The sequence below is a fragment of the Paramisgurnus dabryanus genome, chromosome 6 (assembly GCF_030506205.2).
Source record: "Paramisgurnus dabryanus chromosome 6, PD_genome_1.1, whole genome shotgun sequence".
Classification (NCBI taxonomy): Eukaryota; Metazoa; Chordata; class Actinopteri; order Cypriniformes; family Cobitidae; genus Paramisgurnus; species Paramisgurnus dabryanus.
In genome coordinates, this window is record NC_133342.1 from 3,175,031 (window position 1) to 3,191,311 (window position 16,281).

The 16,281-nt window shown below is 36.4% G+C and overlaps 1 protein-coding gene across 3 annotated transcripts in view; it reads right to left on the minus strand.

The window, feature by feature from the left end:
• cadm3 (cell adhesion molecule 3) overlaps window positions 1-16,281 on the minus strand; it is a 114,649-nt gene that overhangs the window by 18,444 nt on the left and 79,924 nt on the right. For 2 of the 3 annotated variants that reach the window (XM_065262144.1, XM_065262143.1), the window contains exons 5-9: window positions 12,681-12,818; window positions 12,420-12,590; window positions 8,471-8,561; window positions 6,796-6,968; window positions 4,042-4,062 (exon numbers count right to left, since the gene is read on the minus strand). In XM_065262144.1, the coding sequence (XP_065118216.1) occupies window positions 4,042-4,062; window positions 6,796-6,968; window positions 8,471-8,561; window positions 12,420-12,590; window positions 12,681-12,818 (594 nt within the window). The remainder of the gene's footprint in view (window positions 1-4,041; window positions 4,063-6,795; window positions 6,969-8,470; window positions 8,562-12,419; window positions 12,591-12,680; window positions 12,819-16,281) is intronic. The other variant, XM_065262145.1, reaches the window with a different exon arrangement.

The window sequence follows — 16,281 nt, forward strand, 5'->3', positions numbered from 1 at the left end:
AATGACATAAGCTATAGCCACGTGATTGATTTTTAATGTTCAATAATGATTTAAAAAAATATGTTTAGATAAAATTATTAGAGGAACGCATTTTTGCATTCAATTTTACCTCATATGTGAGCATGGTGATTCCGTGGCCGCGGGAACTCTGGCGAACTTTGGCGTTGTACCAAAAAAAATTATCTAGAAATCTCTACTAATATAACGTTGAGACGGTCACATTTTAAACCATAAATTTTCTACACAAAGGAGGTTAACTGCACATTACCGTACTGGGGTGTGGAAAAGTTGTGAGCGTTTCTTACACGTTTTAATTCCTCAGATAGCAAAATGCAGCAGCAACCAACAGCAAAGAGCTCGTGAGCGCGCTCAGATGCTGATGACATCTGCGATCGCTGACTGCAGCGCCTGCCGCCAGAATAAAGTATGTAACATGATCAAAACACTATCCAAACGGCAAAAATCTCTGAAAAGTGACAAGGATGCAGCACAGAATTGATAATATTGTGCATATTAAACATATTAATGGACGTTTCTTTGATTTTAAGGTTGCATGCAAACTCCAATTGGCTCAAAAAACTGAGGGGGGATGTGCCCCCTCAGTTTGAATGGGCATGACGCCTCTGAAAGGTAAGCATGTACCTAAATGGAAAATAGTAGGACCTTTTAAGAGGGTACAGCACCAGTGACAGCTTGGGACCATTTTTTTATGACACTGCAACAAAACAGGTTGTGGATGTTAAAGGTTCTTGATAGAATCATACAGTCACACAGTTTAAGGCAGTGGTTCCCAAACTTTTTCAGCGTGTGGCCCCCCTTGTGTACGGTGCATTCCTTCGCGGCCCCCCAAAGAAAATTTGTGACAAAAAACTGTTCTAAAACTTAACATTTTAATAAAAAACATTAAATTATACAAAAAAGTAGTCCCTTTGGTTAGTAGCCTTATTTTTTTTAGGTTTAATTACACAGAATTCATGATAAATTATTGTATTTCATAAAATGTCATAAAACTGGGCCCCCCCTGGCACCATCTCGCGGCCCCCCTGGGGGCCCCTGCCCCCAGTTTGAAAACCACTGGTTTAAGGAACCTTTATCTGTTGTATAAACCAGTGCTCCTCAACCAAGGGACTGTGGCCCACTAGGGGGCATAAATTAACTTCAAAGAGAGCCTCAAGATGACCTAAAATTATTCAGAATTAGACACAAGTATTTAAACAAGCTAAAGCAACTAAAAATCAAGATATTTCTTAGTTTTTTTTTTTTTTTGTAACAAATATATGATCTTAAGCCAAGCTCTAGTATATTTTATTGGGTATAAATCATGAGTGGAAGGGCCTTCAAATTTTAAAGTCGACAATAGGGGGGCTTTTAATTAAAAAAAAGATTGAGAACCCTTGGTATAGACTATGTAAGAAGAAAAGAGGCAGATCACACAAAATAAGAAGTGTTCCACTGCACTGCTTTTTAATTGTTGTGCTATATAAACATGCACTAGTTGGACATCTTTGATTTTGAAATTTACAATAAAACAGGTACAAAAGTTGTCACTGGGACGGTACGGTCATATTATGTACCATTCGGTACAGATATGTACCTTTGAGCTACCAGTATTTACCTCTAATGGCGCTTTTCCATTGCATAGTACCACACGGGTAAAGTCGTGTCAGCTCACCTTACTTTGGCTTGGTTAGCTTTCCATTGAGTTTAGTACCAGTTCAGAGTGGGAGGGATTATAGGCGTGTCGTTATATTCACACTGCCTACTGTTGTGACATCATAAAAAAGTGGGAGCGAGCATCGTTGGAATGTAGTGTACATTTCATACAGTCATTAATTTGTCAGTGTGCCACAAAATTCACCACAAATAGATGTTTGCACATCGCGTTTATCACTACCTCTGTCTCACATGACAGTCAGTCGAAGTGCTCCGCTAAGCGGAACCTTAAGTTGCAAAAATGCTGTGCATACATGCAGACGTGCGCATCAAGGAAAACACTGGTATGGTGTTCCTGATTCTCAGCCTGTGGAGTTTTTTCACCGCTAAAAAGCAGTAAGGGAACTTACATCAAAACACAGATGACAACAGGTTTGCTCAAGACAGCGCAAGCAGAAGGGTAAAGCTAATTTTGCTTTAAGCGATGACGCTGGTAGTGAGAATTCTCTCAGACCAATCAGGGATCTACTGTGTTTTCACATCACATTTTAGTATCAGCTCAGCTCACTTGGAACCCCAACCTAGATGGTACTAAAAAAGGTATTGGTACTTCATACCTTACCCAAGGGAAAAGCCCCTAAAAGTAAGTGGAGCTGACCCGACCCATGGGGTACTATACAATGGGAAAGCGTCTTTAGGTACCAATGTGTACCTTTTAGGTACAAAAGTGTATCAGCCCAGTGACAACTTTTGTACTTTCTTGTACCTAAGAGTGTGTTCCACTTCACATTTTGCTACCCTTTCTAAGCGAACTTCCATTGTCCTGTAAGTTAGTGGACCTATCAGATACTTGCGTTCTGCACAGCACTGTTATTTACTTGTTAAACTAACTAGTATTTAGATCTTAACAAAGTTGATTATTAAAGGTACATTACTTTTTTTCGGACAGGCAGGTTTCTCTGGAGTCGCCCTCACTAATGTTTATGGTGACCGGTCTACAATCTTTCACAAAGATCTTGTGGCATTATTGTACTGATGCACTGTGGCAAAATCGCTGTATTTTTTAAAATGCTGACTACTCTTGACCTTACACATAAGGTCATCTTTATCTAAATCTAACTGTGTTTCCTCAGACTTAAGCTTTTGGTGTGGACCAGAGCCAAAACAAAACGACAAAAACAACTGAGTGTGCACCACTTTGGTGTGCATTTTTGTCACCAGGCTAAAAATGATCAGACCTCCCTTGAAGCAAAAATTGATTTGGACTTCCAGAGCATCAATATTTTCCATTCTCAGTTTTTCTAAGCGAGATTGTTTTCAAACTGGGTAAAATGCAGTTTTCCATGTCAACATAATTCAATTGTAAGCTTTTAATGAACCAATAAATTTGAGTTGATATTAATGTCTTCAATGTAATATAAAATGCTTGGCCTTCATTAACAACGTTCCTGCTCCATTAACTATATTCATAATGACAGACCAATTCAGAAGAAAGCTATAGCCAAAACGCCCACATTCGTCATATACTTAAGACCCCTGAGACAAATAGACAAACAGATGGGAGAGAGAGAGAGAGAGAGAGATAGAGCGCGGAGAAGCAAGAGAGATTCATTTAAAGGTCCAAAAAGCAAGCCAAGGGAAAATACTGTATATTGCTCAGAAGTCACTCTTTCATAGCACTGAATTATATAGTAACATAGTTCTCAGTTATGTCTTACTGTAAATAATATAGAAATAAAAAGCAAAATGTGCCAATTATGGCATACGGTAAGAGTAAAAAGGTATAAAATCTTGTAGATAGTATACTGTATGGTCTGAGCTCATATTTTTGTGCTCTTCCAATGGTGCAATTGGTAGTCCAATTAAAAATGGTTAGGGTTTGAGTTGAGGGTAAATTGGGGTATCTTTGATTATAACGTTGATCCAGGATCAACAAAAGTGTTGATCCAGGATCAACAAAAGTGTTGATCCAGGATCACATCTTACTTGGTGAAATCATGGCGACCCAGCTCACTTGGTCTTATAGATAGTACACTTAAAAATCTATCCGGAAGTAATGGGTTATTCGGGTACTTACTGTGTCTCCTACTGTTTTTCAATAATATGAATTTGGACATATCTACTTGACTCGCATATTGATTTCTGCCTACTGTATAGTATAGTAATATATATGTGATGTCAGAGGCAATTTCAGCAGAAAATCAGAGTTACAGTACACATAAAGTCTCCATCTGCACTCCATTTAATCTCATTGCTGTCTAGGAGAAACAACTGAGATATTATTAAAATGTCATTAGTGATTCCCTTGAGAAGACATGAACATACAGAAAGAGAGAGAAAGAAATAAAACAGAAAGGAGGAAAGAGTGAGGCAGAAAGATGACAATACCTGCGGCGAACTCTTCAGCTTCTTCTCATGAGGATGAAGGGATGAATGGATGAGTGGATGAGTGGATGGATGGATGAATAGATAAGGGCCACGTGAATGAGTTGTGAAGCAAGAGTGTGAAAAAAGAGAAGGAACAAAGAGAAACCATGTAAAAAGAGATTTATTAAGGGGGGTGAATGTGTGCAAACACATGTTTGTGTGTGTGTTCGCCGAGCGGGTCCAAAAAATAAGTATCTGTGACGAGTATTAAAGAGGATTTTTGAGACGAAATAATAAAATAATTGAAGCGAATGTTTGCTGGAGAGGAGGTACGGTGTCAGATTGTGTTTCTGGATAATCGGAAGCTTTGCCGCGCGACGCGTCTGGTTAAATCCGGCATTACTGTCAAAGCCGACAGCAGATGCTGCTCAACACGCTTCTAATATACAGCACAGGAGATCTTAATATACATCTTTATCTCTCTCACATTACAAACACAACCTGCTCTCTTATAAACTGACACACTCAGGTTGATCCAGTAACAAAGTATTAATGGGAGTTCTGATCGTACATCTATATTCCAGTCTATCACCCGTACCATTAGCTGGTCTGTGGACATTAAAACAAAAATGAAAATAATGTCCTATTTAGCTTATTTGTGTACATCTGTTACTGGATTTTAATGATGGTGGAAAGTTTTGTAGTTGAAAAATGCAATTATTGTGTTTTTAATATTACTCACTACTGTCCAATATGTACTTAAGTATCCGGGTACACATGCCATTCCTACCACAAACACACCTCCCAGATAGCAAGAGAGCAGTCAAAAACCATTAAGTCAATGTTAAAAACAGTTGAGTTCTCCATGTTAATTGCACTGAATCAATATCAGGTTTGCACCCTCCATTAATATTGAAAATTATTGAAAATTCAACAAACCTTCATTATGGCGATCAGTGTTTGCTTTAGTTAAGCTCTTGACTATTGGCTTTCACTAAGTTAAATCTTTGAAAGATATCTTTCAAAGTTAAGTTGAAATTGGTTGCTTTTATGATGATGTCAAGATTATATAAAATGAAGATGCTTTACACTTTTATTATTGTTCTGGTTTGTAAATGCAATGTGACAAGGTAAACAAGAAAAATGACTGACAAACTTAGACGACATCAATCATCCTACAAACCTCAACAATGGTGACAATCATCAAACTAATTCAGATAAAACGATCAATTGCAATGCATGCTGTAAGGCATGGATTAGTTAAGTACTATGCTGATACCCAGCATGCATTGCAGCACGAAGCTTTCATTCGATGATTGTCACTATTGATGATTCATGTTGTCAGATTGATTCAGTATTTTAACTTTTTAAGTGTATTTTTTTAATTCCGAAAATAACAGACCTGACAGCGCCTCCATCTAGCACTGCATAATCACCCATTTTTTAGCACACACAAGAACTATTTTTTAGGTAAACCTATATTAAATTACCTGATTCAGTTAGATCTTAGTTTTCTTTGCAACAACAGATGTATTTGAAAACACTGCTTCAACAGCCAAAGAAACTTAACATTAAAACACAAGAGTCAAGAGCCCAACCAAAGCAAACACTGATCACCATAATGATGGTTTGTTGAATTTTTTAAATATTTTTTAAAAACTAATAGAGGGTCCAAACGTGATATTGCTTCAGTGGGATTAACATGGACAAATCAACAATTTTTTACATTGTTTCAATGGTTGCGTGCTATCTGGGTTAGGATTATAGTATGCCGACCAGCAGTAGCTATTTAAATGAGGACATCTGTTGTTTAATATACAACTGTAATTTCAACAGACTAACAGAAGGCTATGTGATGTCTGTTAAAATCTTAAAGAAACAATTTACTTTATGTATAACTATGTATAACTCAACTTAAAGTAAGTTACCAGGCTGCCTTAAAATTTTGAGTTCACGAAATGTAAAAATATTAGTTAACTCAAAAAAGCTGGGTAAAATTGTTGTGTCAACTCATATTTTTCAAGTTGAATTAACTCAAAATTTTAAGGCAACCAGATCACTTTTTTAAGTTGAACCAACATTTTTTTTTGTGTACAGACATACAGAAATCTAGACATCATTAAAAGGACATTTTGTTCACGTTCATTTAAGCTTGTTCACACACATATATACCAGTTCCACTGCTGTGTATTGTCAATGTGCCATGTTAAACCGTGTATTTGTGTGCATGATGGATTACCTGTAAAGGTGCGAACTCCATTTGGCTGGGAGAAAGATGATGGAGTGGCAGGGGTAGAGGATGGGGGTGAGACAGGCATGCGGGTGGGAACAGAAGAGAGATCTGGAAAGAGCTCATTGGAAAGAAAGATGTTGGGAATTTCAGAAGAAGGAGGCAGTGTGGGGGAGGTTGAAGGTGAAGTAGTGTGAGTGAAGGAGATGGATGGAGTAGATGTAGGATCAGCAGTGGTGGTGGGGGGGAACGTTTCACTTTCACTTGAGGTAAAAATGGAAGGATGAGATGAAGATGTGAGTGCGAGAAAGGAAGAAGGAGAGGTGAAACTAAAGAGGTATGAATCTTTGAAGATTTTGGGAAAGTACAGTATAATAATGAAGAGACGAAGGAAAAGTAAAAGACAAAATAAAAAGATGTCATGCAAAAATAGAAACAGAAAGAAACGAAAGTAGAGAAAGTAAAACAGTTACCGAAATACAATAAATGATGACTAAAGCAAACAACAAACCACCGTTCCCCACCACCGTCTTTTCGTTAAGTACCTTGCACCAGGAGAGCGTATGACCCGTCCCCCCTGCCGATCCCATTATCAGCCTGGCACAGGTAAATGCCATTATCCGTCTTGTTGAGGGATTCAAAGCGCAAGAACGCACCATCCACCTTCACCTGCGGGGGGAGCTCTCCGTCTTTCTTATCCCACTCGAACGCAGAGGGCCTGTTGGTTGGGGAGAGAGAGATTGCATATACAGCGTTTTGAAATTTGACATCAAAAGAAAAACAGAAAGAGTCGTTTAATTGAGCAGATTGAAGGAATTTGCTATTTGGCGTACTATCAAAAGAACTAAGCACATCACAGGGGGATAAACTGCAGGCTCTCAATAACACAGCAGAGCTCGATCACATGTCAAGTGAAGTCAAATCAAGTCATTTAAAAGGCAGCTGAACCTTGTGACCACACATTTAATGTGACACTTTTGACCGGCAGGACACACAAACGGACAAGTTAATGTCTAGTTTCTTAAGGGGGCCTTAACCGGGCACAGATTATGGTGCCAACACTGTTGTGTCTGGGTTTGTAATATAATTAATTAATAATTGATTGCGTCCAGAAAAAGAATCTCAGAGAAGTTAAGAAATGAAAATATTTTGCCTATAAACAAGTAGCAGATGAATAGATGCTTTATTGATATGGTTTATTAACAAGGTGGGCATGTGCACCCTCAGTTTGTACGAGCATGATGACTCTTGATGCTTGGGTTCGTCCCTTTTTGACCCAACGCTGGGTAAAAAAAATCCCAGCATTTTTGTGTAATTTTTGTGCCACATAAATGTCACCAAAATGAATAGCAAAGATAAAGATCATGTGTGAATCCAGTGTGAATGTAATTCTTATTTGGTTTCTACTTTGGTCGAGTCTGGTTAGCTCTGCCCACACTGAAATCTCATTGGTCTTAAATCAATTTTAAAATCATTTTGCTTTCTAAGAAGACTTAGAAAGCAAAAAAAAACTTGATGCTCAGCACACATCTACAGCCCCTGGTTGGGACATGGTTAGAAATCAGATACATCACATCCATCAGTAGTCTGGTTAAGGTGACTGACATTTAACAGCATTGATATTCTGTCACATACTGTATGTGTTTTTCATAAATATGCGCTTTCGAAGTGAGCCAGCAAAGGTACATATTTTAATACCAGCCGAGTTCGGCTGAGTGGAAAAATAGAGCGAGGATCTGACGCCTCCTGCTTTACACAATGCCTAAACGAGGTTGAATAGCTGTCTGCGAGGTACTAATGGATGCAACACGGATGTCATGGGCCATAATGAGCTGTAAGGCAATCCTACACCAGCAGAGGGTGATATTCAATTACAATACCTTCACTTTCAGCACCATCCGGATATATGCAATCAAACCAGGTTTAAGTACCCAAAAACATAATCCACCCGAATAACATCACTGGCTCCAGTAAAGCAGTGTTCTTGTAGGATTATAGACGGCCTTGTTTTTTAAAACAGCTCTATCTATGGACGTCTCTGATTTCTCTCACTTTCAGTATCAGTGTCTCGTGTAACACCAACACAACTACGTCTGTGATAGCATTACAGAGAAGTGTGTGCGTGTATGTAAAATAGAGAAAGGAGATCAATAGGCTGACCATTTATAGCTGCATACATAAAACATGAAAGTCAAAAATCGGAATGTGTGTGTGTCTTACTCTGGATTTCCGTTCCCAACGCATTGTAAGTAAAACTTCTCTCCTTCTCTGGGTAGGTCATTTTCAGGTTGAATCCACACGCTTGGAGAAACTGAAAAACACACAAACATTTGGATTGCTCTTTCTCTATATTTGGGTTTTTCTGTCATTATCTTAAACAGCACCTATTTCATTGCTAAAAACAATGTTATTTTGTGTATTTGGTATGATATGTTTGCTTGGTTTATTGCTAAAAAACACATTATTTTCAACATACCATACAATTTTGTAGCCCCAAATGCTCTCTTCCTGAAACGCACAGATTTGAAAAGCGCTGTGTGGCCTGATTAGCCAGCTAATCTGTACATTGTGATTGGCCTAAAGACCCCTGACGTCAGCCGGAAGTGTGACGCTCCTTACCATGTTTGAAAGATTCAATCACAATGCAATGCTAACAGGAGTTAACTTACAGGCTGTGAGTCCGAATTAAAGGAATTATGAAAATGTCGCTCTTGTCTACATCACCAATCCCAGGAAGTAAACTGTTGCCTACAATTCGTTTGTTTGTTGTAGTCCAAAAAAAGAGATTTACGTTGGAGACAATAACTTGTGTCATTGACCGCGTTTACATGCACCCTAATAATGCGATTATAATGGGATTTTGTCAATACTGCGATTATACTTTATCTCATGTAAACGCAATAATTCGATAAAAATAATGCGATTAAGCTCATAATCGCAATAAGTAAAGTCGCATTAAAAGAGGTGGCGTACGCCGTTTATAATCGCAGTATGCGTCCATGTAAACGCTTTAATCGCATTTATACCGCACTAATTAAGTGCACGTGTGTTTTAGTCACGCACCTTAAGCACAAATTCGTTTTAATCTTGACATTAGGAAGTTTTACATGAACTCTGCCAACACGACTCGCTGTCAGCAGTCTGCCTTCATTCAGAAACAGCTCAAATAACACGACAGCAGTGTATAAAACCTTTAAATGACATTATAACGATAATTATAACGATAAATATATTAGTGACCACATCATAATGATAACTTCATGCTAATTCGATAAAACGAGCGCGGCATTACCTAATATTGGATATTTCTTGTAATAAAAACTTTTTTTGCAATTGTTTACATGTCACTGAATATGTACATATGCTGTTCTTGTTGCATTTACACAGCGGGAAACCAGCAGATGTCCTCAACTGAATGAATGTAGTAGTTTGTGTAATAATATCATACCTTTTGGCGTAGTCAGTGTGGTAGAAAAATTTCACAGCATCAGCGCTGGATACCTGAGGTAATTTTATGTTATAAACCTCAGCAATGAATGAGCTTTCTGCTGCATTTTAAGTGCGCGTGCACTTCAAGTTCAAATAGATTTGATTGGCTGCCAATGGTTTATCGTTCATCATGTGCCAAAATCGCTATCGTTATAGTTGTTGTGTGAGCTCTGCTATTATCTTTAATATAAAATGATTTTTAAAACTATATTTTTATATCATGTGAACGCCCTTTACAGGCACTGTCATATTTATATCTTCATCACGGCACCGGATAATGAAATACATCTATAACAACGTGTTTGTCATTTAACGTAAGTAAATTAAAACAGTGGACCATATACTGTATGTGAGTTCATCATTTGTGCTCTGCATTGAACTTTGTGTGAATAATCCGAAAATAAAAACTGCATGTAAACCGGAGTGAAGAGGTTAGCTCCAGTCATGTAAACATCTTACTGCGATTAAGACCTTACTCGCATTATTGGAAATAATCGAATTTTTGGTGTGCATGTAAACGTGGTCATTGTTTACTTTGGGGTTTGTACCTTTTGCATATCATTAACATGTACTAACACACACTTACACACCAAAGAAAATGTAAATCTGACAATAGGTGCTCTTTAATATATATATATATATTTTTTTTTTATACAGTACTGTGCAAAAGTCTTAGCCCACAATACAACCTATTAGATTTGTTGTTTTTGCAGTGGTTTAATGACCATATACGTATAATAATTTTTACCAGGGGCCTCATTTATAAAGCGTGCGTACGCACAGATTTGATCATAAAGTGTGCTTACGCAAAAATCCACGGCAAAGTCCACATTTATAAAAACTGTCTTTAACGTGGAAAGTGCTTAGCACCACATCAGAGTCTGAGCAGACGTATGCACTTTTGCTTGTCCAATTGCTGCAGGTTTTTGGCAATATAAGCCATTCTTGCTGCTCGAAATTGAGTTTAAGCATTGACAAGCGCTCTTTTATACAGTATGTCTATGACATTAATTAGGCATAGTTTAAAGGCGGAGGTCTGAAACTGCTCAGCTGCGCACAAGTTCATTTGCGATTTAAAAATTTCACATCTGAAAAAAGGGGTATGCGCATTTTCCGTGCGTAAGTTCGGTTTATGAATCACACAGACGCATTTTTGATAAATGATCGTAAGATCAAATGTAAGATGGTTTCTACAAAGTATTTTATAAATGAGGCACCAGAAGTTTGTATGCAAAGTGAAAAAACAAAAACAGCTTTTATAAGCTAAGGTGGCAAGCATTTATGTGAGATCTCCCATTTGATTAAGCAATAGCACACTCAGAAAATGTTAAAGTACAAGAAGTTAAAAAGTTGTCACTGGGCCGGTACCTTTTCAAAACTGACACTTTTGCACCTAAAATGTGCTTACTGGTACCTCAAAGGTGCACATTAGCTGGGTTTCCATCACACTGATTTTATAGCATTTTGAAATATCGCATAAGAAACACTAAATTTCCAATAAAAATCCATTAGTTTTACGCTCGGTTGAGGTGGATTTTACCGCTTGTGCCGGCATAAAAAATCTGCATTTCTTTTTCTGTGCACAGCATTCAGTTTGGCAATTACGAGCTGTACTGCTAGTAAATTTATAACTTGCCAAATCGTAATTAAATGTCCTGTCTCCATCTTCTAAGCGTGCCTTGTTTAATTTACTGTTGGTTACTAGGTTACCAATACCACCGTCATTCACCAGAACAACTTAATGGAAACGCATATAATTCGCATTTGTTGTTTTTTCTTTTTGCAAATTTGAAAAATATTCGCTTCACGTTTCACCCCTTTGAGGTACATAATGGTTTCTCAAAGATACATATCTGTACCAAAATGGTTACCGCCCCAGTGACAACTTTTGTAGAATTTAGAGACTTTTTTATATCTGATAACTATCCAATTACTACAGGACTTAATAACAGTTTTTTTTTATTATTTTGTGTGCATATTTCCTGTTTGTACTTGACGTATCTTAATGAAGAGCAAATAAATATAAATGAGCAATAAAACCTTGCTAAACAACAAAGCTGATGCTCGTTGGCCTAAGACTTGCATAGTACTGTATATTCACAAAGACAGTGGTGGGTGGTATGACTGAAGTCTTTTAACAACGTATGAATCATTATGGTTAATTGTATAAAAAGGGTTTTCATTGCATATTCAAATGGTGATGCATGTTTTGTTCACAAATGAAAGGTACTACATCATTTGGTCCTTTCATTTAAAATATTATAGAAGTAAAGAATAATTGACGACGGGCTGTTGAATTATTCGAAAATAATGCACACCCAAGGTGGTTATGCGGCACGACGTGAAGCAGAATAATTCAAAAGACCGGAGTCAATTATTCTACTTATATCACAGAAATTGCTCTGCTGGTTATTTTAAGAAATTTGACCGGTTAGGTGTGCATTTTACAGAAAAATAATCAACACGCATGAAATATTTCTTAACCAGCCCGTGGTATACAATATTGATTATGATTGATTGAATAAGTAGGCTATAGATGCTTTACATTTCATAATATATAATTTAAAACAAAAACCACAAAACAGCCATCTCCCAGTGTACATGCCGCCCAGCCTTGCACAGCAGCTGGCTAATATAAGAGACGTGCGTTTTGGTACATTAGGTCCACCGTCAGTCTTACACAAGACGTTGAGAGGTTGCTCTGTCTGTTTGTCTCCGTTGGCGATGGATGGGTGATCTACGGCACAGGCGATCAGGGCGTCATTATCGTCCCGGGTGACTGTGAACGTGAGCTCGCTGGTTACCGTGTAGGACGGTTCATCAGGGTTGGACTCCACGACGTCAGGACGTCCTACACGCACAGTAAATTCACACTTTGAAGAACTGAACAATAATAGCTAAAGATGTTTTGACGTGTACTATGTGTGAACAGTGTATTTACCTTGTATCTCCTCTTGACCTCTGTACCAGTGTAGTTTGGCAGGAGGTTTGCTACCTGAACTTGTGCAGGTGAGAGTCACTTTGCTGCCTTCCTGGACAGGATCTTCAAAGCCTGTTATCACTGGCTTACCTGGGACACCTGGGACAGAAAGAGAGAATGAAAAAAAAGAAAGAAGTCAAACAAAAGGATTTGAAGGACCTAAGAAAATAACAACGGCTGTAAATAATTCCTTGTTGCACTTAAATTTTTCATTTCAACTTTCTTGACTAGTGAGGAGTTGCTATAAATTATAAAAAATAACGTTGTATTAGATTGAGTTATTTTAACTTTATTTTTCATAATTTATAGCAACTCCTCTATACACTGTAAAAATAGGTCAACTTAAAAAAAATACTTCAATTAGTAACACCTAAATAATTAAGTTATTTTAACTGAAATGTTTCTCTTTAAATATTTTTCACTTAAACATATGAGTTGAAACAACTTAAATTATTTATGTGATACCAATTAAAGTGATTTTTAAGTTGAAGAAAGTTGAAAAAGGATTTGAATGACCTAAGAAAATAACAACGGCTGTAAATAATTCCTTGTTGCACTTAAATTTTTCATTTCAACTTTCTTGACTAGTGAGGAGTTGCTATAAATTATAAAAAAATAACGCTGAATTAGATTGAGTTATTTTAACTTTATTTTTTATAATTTATAGCAACTCCTCTATACACTGTAAAAAGTAAAAATAGGTCAACTAAAAAAAATACTTCAATTAGTAACACCTAAATAATTAAGTTATTTTAACTGAAATGTTTCCCTTTAAATATTTTTCACTTAAACATATGAGTTGAAACAACTTAAATTATTTATGTGATACCAATTAAAGTGATTTTTAAGTTGAAGAAAGTTGAAAAAGGATTTGAATGACCTAAGAAAATAACAACGGCTGTAAATAATTCCTTGTTGCACTTAAATTTTTCATTTCAACTTTCTTGACTAGTGAGGAGTTGCTATAAATTATAAAAAAATAACGCTGAATTAGATTGAGTTATTTTAACCTTTTTTTTAATAATTTACAGCAACTCCTCTATACACTGTAAAAAGTAAAAATAGGTCAACTAAAAAAAATACTTCAATTAGTAACACCTAAATAATTAAGTTATTTTAACTGAAATGTTTCCCTTTAAATATTTTTCACTTAAACATATGAGTTGAAACAACTTAAATTATTTATGTGATACCAATTAAAGTGATTTTTAAGTTGAAGAAAGTTGAAAAAGGATTTGAAGGACCTAAGAAAATAACAACTGCTGTAAATAATTCCTTGTTGCACTTAAATTTTTCATTTCAACTTTCTTGACTAGTGAGGAGTTGCTATAAATTATAAAAAATAACGCTGAATTAGATTGAGTTATTTTAACTTAATTTTTTATAATTTATAGCAACTCCTCTATACAATGTAAAAAGTAAAATTAGGTCAACTTAAAAAAAATACTTCAATTAGTAACACCTAAATAATTCAAATGTTGTAACTGAAATGTTTCCCTTTAAATATTTAAATTATTTATGTGATACCAATTAAAGTGATTTTTAAGTTAAAGAAAGTTGAAATTGTAATTTCAAGTTGAATAAACTTAAAAATGTAAGTGCAACAAGAAGTTTTTACAATGTAGTGCTGCCCTTGAATTTGCCTGCACAGAAAACCACCAAAAAATGGAATGAAATCAAATGTCAATGATTTCGCCATTTGTTGCAAATACATATAAAACCTAAGGTTCAATTAAAAAACAGCTATATTTTCTCATGCAAAAGGCACTCAAGATATAATCCCATAAAACTTCATTCAAGCACAGAATCCGGGTGGGAACGGAAATGCAGAAGGCACTCAAGATAGCCTCATAAACTTTCAGAGAAGTATTACATTTTTAAAGCCTGTTGTCCCATGCACGGCAACCTTTCTTGCATTAAAATGTAGAGGTATCTGCTCTAAACCCCATCGATGCACATTTCCAAAAGAGCTTAAAAACACATCTGTGTCGACTTGAGATCATTATCACATTAGCCGAATAAACAACACAATAGTCCCTTGTGATAATTGCTATAATATTGAAATACAAGGAGAATATGTAATATGTAAGAGATAATGTACAGCCAACCGGTCGTTACTGCAAATATTAGCTGACAGGGTAAAGAGGACCCGCTTATTACTCAGCTCCTTACCAAATAAATAAATAAACAGACATGAAATATTGATTTAAGTAGTTCAAGTAATTTTAATATGCAAGAAGAGAGAGCCTGCGGAGTGATGTAAGAGACATTAAACTATAGCACAGCTAAGCAGGAGACAACACTCGAATATAAGTGACTATTATACAGAACATCCAACGCAATCTCATGGCAATTTGTACATATTTTACAAGGTGGCTAATTCTTACGACCACATTGCCTGTGACGAGGTAAGGGGCAAGGTTAAAGCTGGGGTTTTGTTATTTTTGTTATTTTGTACGATTAAAGGTGCATTGTGTAACTTTTAAATGATCTCTCTCTTGACAGAAAAGTAATATAATATACATAATAGTATTAGTGGTGCATAAAAACCTTACATAATGAACTGTATTGTTTTTATTACCTTAGAATCAGCCATTTTTATCTACATACATGGATGTCGCAGTCATGTTTCTACAGTAGCTCTAAACGAACAAACTGTTCTGCAGAGCGCGTTTCGTCCCTACGTTGTCTCGAACGATGACATGTTTGTCCTGTGGCGGTTACCATATGCGTTTTGAAATTGAGGGGTGAGCTGTTGGTTGCAATTCGCAATCTTAACACTAGATGCCACTGAAATTCACACACACACCACCTTTAACTTCTTACAAAATCGCACAAAATGAGCCAACTCACATAAAATACGTACACATTCTCATTAGATCAGGCTGGAATATCTGACTGCAAAATAATGCAGAATCAAGTATTTTAATTTGTATTTTAACTCTTTCACCGCCATTGACGAGATATCTCGTCAATTAAGAGAAAACGCTTCCCCGCCAATGATGAGATTTTCCGTCTTTCCGCAATACCGCGCACTTCCGCAACTTATACAACCCGGAAGTAGCGCCTCTCGTGAAAGAACTCCGTGTACTGTATGTTTTAAAGATCGCTCTGTATCTGATCTCTATCAAAAGTCATTCGCAAAAATGGAATTATCTTTGTGTTTTTAAAGAAACCTACCCATGTTTGAGAGGTGATTACAAGAGAACTAATGAAGGTAGGATGAAACGTTTTTTGTTTTTGTTTGAAAGCAAAATGTAAAGAAACATTACTCGTTTAATGTTCAATATTAATGGTCATTGTATGCAGTGTTGGGGAAAGTTACTTTTAAAGTAATGCATTACAATATTAAGTTACTCCCCTAAAAAGTAACTAATTGCGTTACTTAGTTACTTTTCATGGAAAGTAATACTTACGTTGCTTTTGCGTTACTTTTCTTACTTGGCTGAGGCTTGATCTCGCATAGAGTATGTGATTCGACGGGACTACGTTTAGTTAAATTCAATACAATACTTTTTTTAAATCAAATTAATTAAACTAAAAAGTAACTTGCGTTACTGCG